The sequence below is a fragment of the Dipodomys ordii genome, unplaced genomic scaffold (assembly GCF_000151885.1).
Source record: "Dipodomys ordii isolate 6190 unplaced genomic scaffold, Dord_2.0 Scaffold161, whole genome shotgun sequence".
NCBI lineage: Eukaryota > Metazoa > Chordata > Mammalia > Rodentia > Heteromyidae > Dipodomys > Dipodomys ordii.
Window position 1 is genome coordinate 3,878,052 of NW_012267377.1, and position 2,954 is coordinate 3,881,005.

The following is a 2,954-nucleotide window of genomic DNA, read 5'->3' on the forward strand; positions in this document are numbered from 1 at the left end:
AAAAAAAGAATTCAATGTATGTCCTATAAAACTAAGAAGATTGAGGGAAGGGTTAAGTAGGGGAGAGATGATTGAGAATGTAAAAAGGGATGACATTGATCAAGACGCCTTTTTTCATAAACTGCATTGTTTAATGGTAATTCCTTTGTACAACTACTTAAAGATATTAAAAAATAAATAAATAAAATTAAAAGATGATGACTACACAGAAACACATTAAATTGGACCAAGGGAAATAGCCCATTGGTAGAACACGTGCTTAATAGTATAGGAGACCCTGAGTTTGGTCTCCAGCATGACAATAATAAAACTGAGATACACATCAAGTTAAAAGATTTGACCACACTCACTTTCACTGACAGCAAAACTTCTCTGCCTTGTCTGTGTTCCAGGTTCCGGTTTAGTGGTCGTATCCTTGGCCTGGCTTTGATCCATCAGTACCTTCTGGATGCTTTCTTCACGAGGCCCTTCTATAAGGCACTCCTGAGGCTGTAAGTGCTCCATAAAGCATGGATTTTCCCAGCTCTGCCTGCAGTATGGCACCACTATCCTTTCTGGCACCTTTTGTCCCTGTTTTGCAACAACCATTCTTTTGTGGTTTCTGGCAGTTTCCTGTTCTAAGTGCTTACATATTACAGGTCTCTTTAAGTGTCATAAAAAGGCATTTGAACAGGTGCCAGTAGCTCACACCTGTAATCCTGTCTACTTGGGAAACTGAGATCTCAGGATTGCAGTTCAAAGCTAGCCAGGGTAAGGAAGTCCATGAGCAACTAACCACCAAAAAGCGAGCATTAGAAATAAGGCTCAAGTGGTAGTATGCCAGCCTTGAGCAAAAAAAGCTCAGGGATAGCACCCAGGCCCTGAGTTCAAGCCCCAGGACCAGCACACACACACACACACACACACACACACACACACACACACAAAGCATTTGGAGATTCTTATCAGGATAAGAGAAGACTGCTGGCAAATACCATACAGTGTATATAAATCTGCTTATATAAAATTATAATAAGTAAATATGTTACTGATGATTATAATATTATAAGCATTTTATTAAAGTCAAACTGGCTTGTTTATAACTTAGTTGTTTTATAATAGAAAGCTATGAGTCAACAGTTCCTTTGCAAAGGAAAATTACTGAAGGAACCAAATATATTGACTGTACTGACTCATCAGTGAATTTAAAAGTATGGAATTTGAATTTAAAAGTATGGAAATTGCCGGTTTAGCCAGCAATGGCATCACTGCACTTTGGAATGAAGTGTGGCAGCAATTTTTTCAGCTCTGTGTCTGCCTTGCCCTGAATTCTCCCAGGCCCTGTGATTTGAGTGACCTGGAATATCTGGATGAAGAGTTTCACCAGAGCTTGCAGTGGATGAAGGACAACAATATCACAGACATCCTGGACCTCACATTCACTGTTAACGAAGAGGTGTTTGGACAGGTTTGTGTGATGTGAGACTGGCAAACAGATTATGTCCTTTATTGTGAAAAACACATAGAACATTAACACATGTTAACCATGAAAGGAATCTCATTCATTCAAACTGTGATTTTAGGAGATACTTCCTTTAATAAATTTCCCCATGTCCTCTTCCTTCTTTTTTTTTTCTTAGTATGATGTTGTCCTACTTTGTACACTCTTTTGAAAAATCAACAGCAGAAATGGAGCAGAAAAATTTTAACAAAACATAATGTGTAAGGTGTTTCTTAGATTTGCACATCTATTAAAATAATTCTTTTCATCACATCCAGATACCATGCCCGCCACAATGCACAGGTCGCAATACTTTGGCAAAAGATACCGCATCCCCCTGATTTCTGCTGGCATTTATTTATATGAAATTAAATCTTCTGCTCCAATAGATCCATATTTATCAGAAATATCTCTAGCCTGAGCAGATTTAATAACCGAGGTGCTGAGAACATTATTTACATGATGCTCAAACCCAGAATGCATGATCACTGGTAGTAGGTTGTGATGAGACTTAAGTCAGAAGATTCTATAAGTACCTGGGCAGGCTGGGTCTGTGGGTGTGGCCTCCTCGCTACCACCCCATCACCAGACCCCACTCTAGTACCCAATCTCAGTTATGAACTGCGAATGGATAGTAAAACAGTCAGAATTCTGTTGTATTTCTTTTTGTAGGAGCACACCTCTGAAGAATATCCTCATGCATAACTGAGAAAGAATATGTTTAAGAATATGTTACTTATTGATCTGTCCTACCTATGTATATGTGCTCAATGAATAGTTGTATATGTGCTCAATGAATAGTTAAAGTATAGTAAGCCTCTGGAAATAGGCATTTTTATTACATCCTTCATATAATCCCCACCGGACAAGGTAAATGGGTAAAATATACATAGTTATTTGCAGATTATATTAAGATGCCTGGGTAGTCATCTTAAAATGGATAAGTTAGATCCTTAATATATCTTGCCACACTGATGTACATTCCAACTAAATCAGAAACCTGAACAAATGGGAAAACATAAAACAAAGTAGATATTTAATTTTAACATTGGAACAAGGAATGCTACCATAAATATTTCACAAACTCTCAAAGTCAAAAAAGATTGGCATAGTTCAATAAAAGTATTTTAAATTCTGCATGGCAAAATGCCTCATACAAAAAACTATCATGTTATGATAGTCAGTGCAGCAGAAGACATAACACAAACAAAGGCTAGTCCCTTCAATATTGGAAGAGATCCCATGAGTTAATTAGAAATGGTGAATCAATAGCCCAGTGAAAAATTAGCAAAGTTGTAAAAATAACCTCCAGAAAAAAATAGGAGGAAACACCCAATCTCATTCATTCTTTTTTTTTTAATTTTATTTTATTTGTGAACATACTGTACAGAGGGGTTACAATTGCATGGGCAGGATAATGCGTACATTTCTTACCAAGCATTGTCTCATTCATTCTTGACTTTAAACAATATAT

General features: G+C 37.1%; 1 protein-coding gene across 1 annotated transcript in view; it reads left to right on the forward strand.

The window, feature by feature from the left end:
* Hecw1 (HECT, C2 and WW domain containing E3 ubiquitin protein ligase 1) overlaps positions 1-2,954 on the forward strand; it is a 163,979-nt gene that overhangs the window by 149,853 nt on the left and 11,172 nt on the right. The window contains exons 22-23 of the mRNA XM_013033006.1: positions 393-491; positions 1,318-1,447. Of these exons, the coding sequence (XP_012888460.1) occupies positions 393-491; positions 1,318-1,447 (229 nt within the window). The remainder of the gene's footprint in view (positions 1-392; positions 492-1,317; positions 1,448-2,954) is intronic.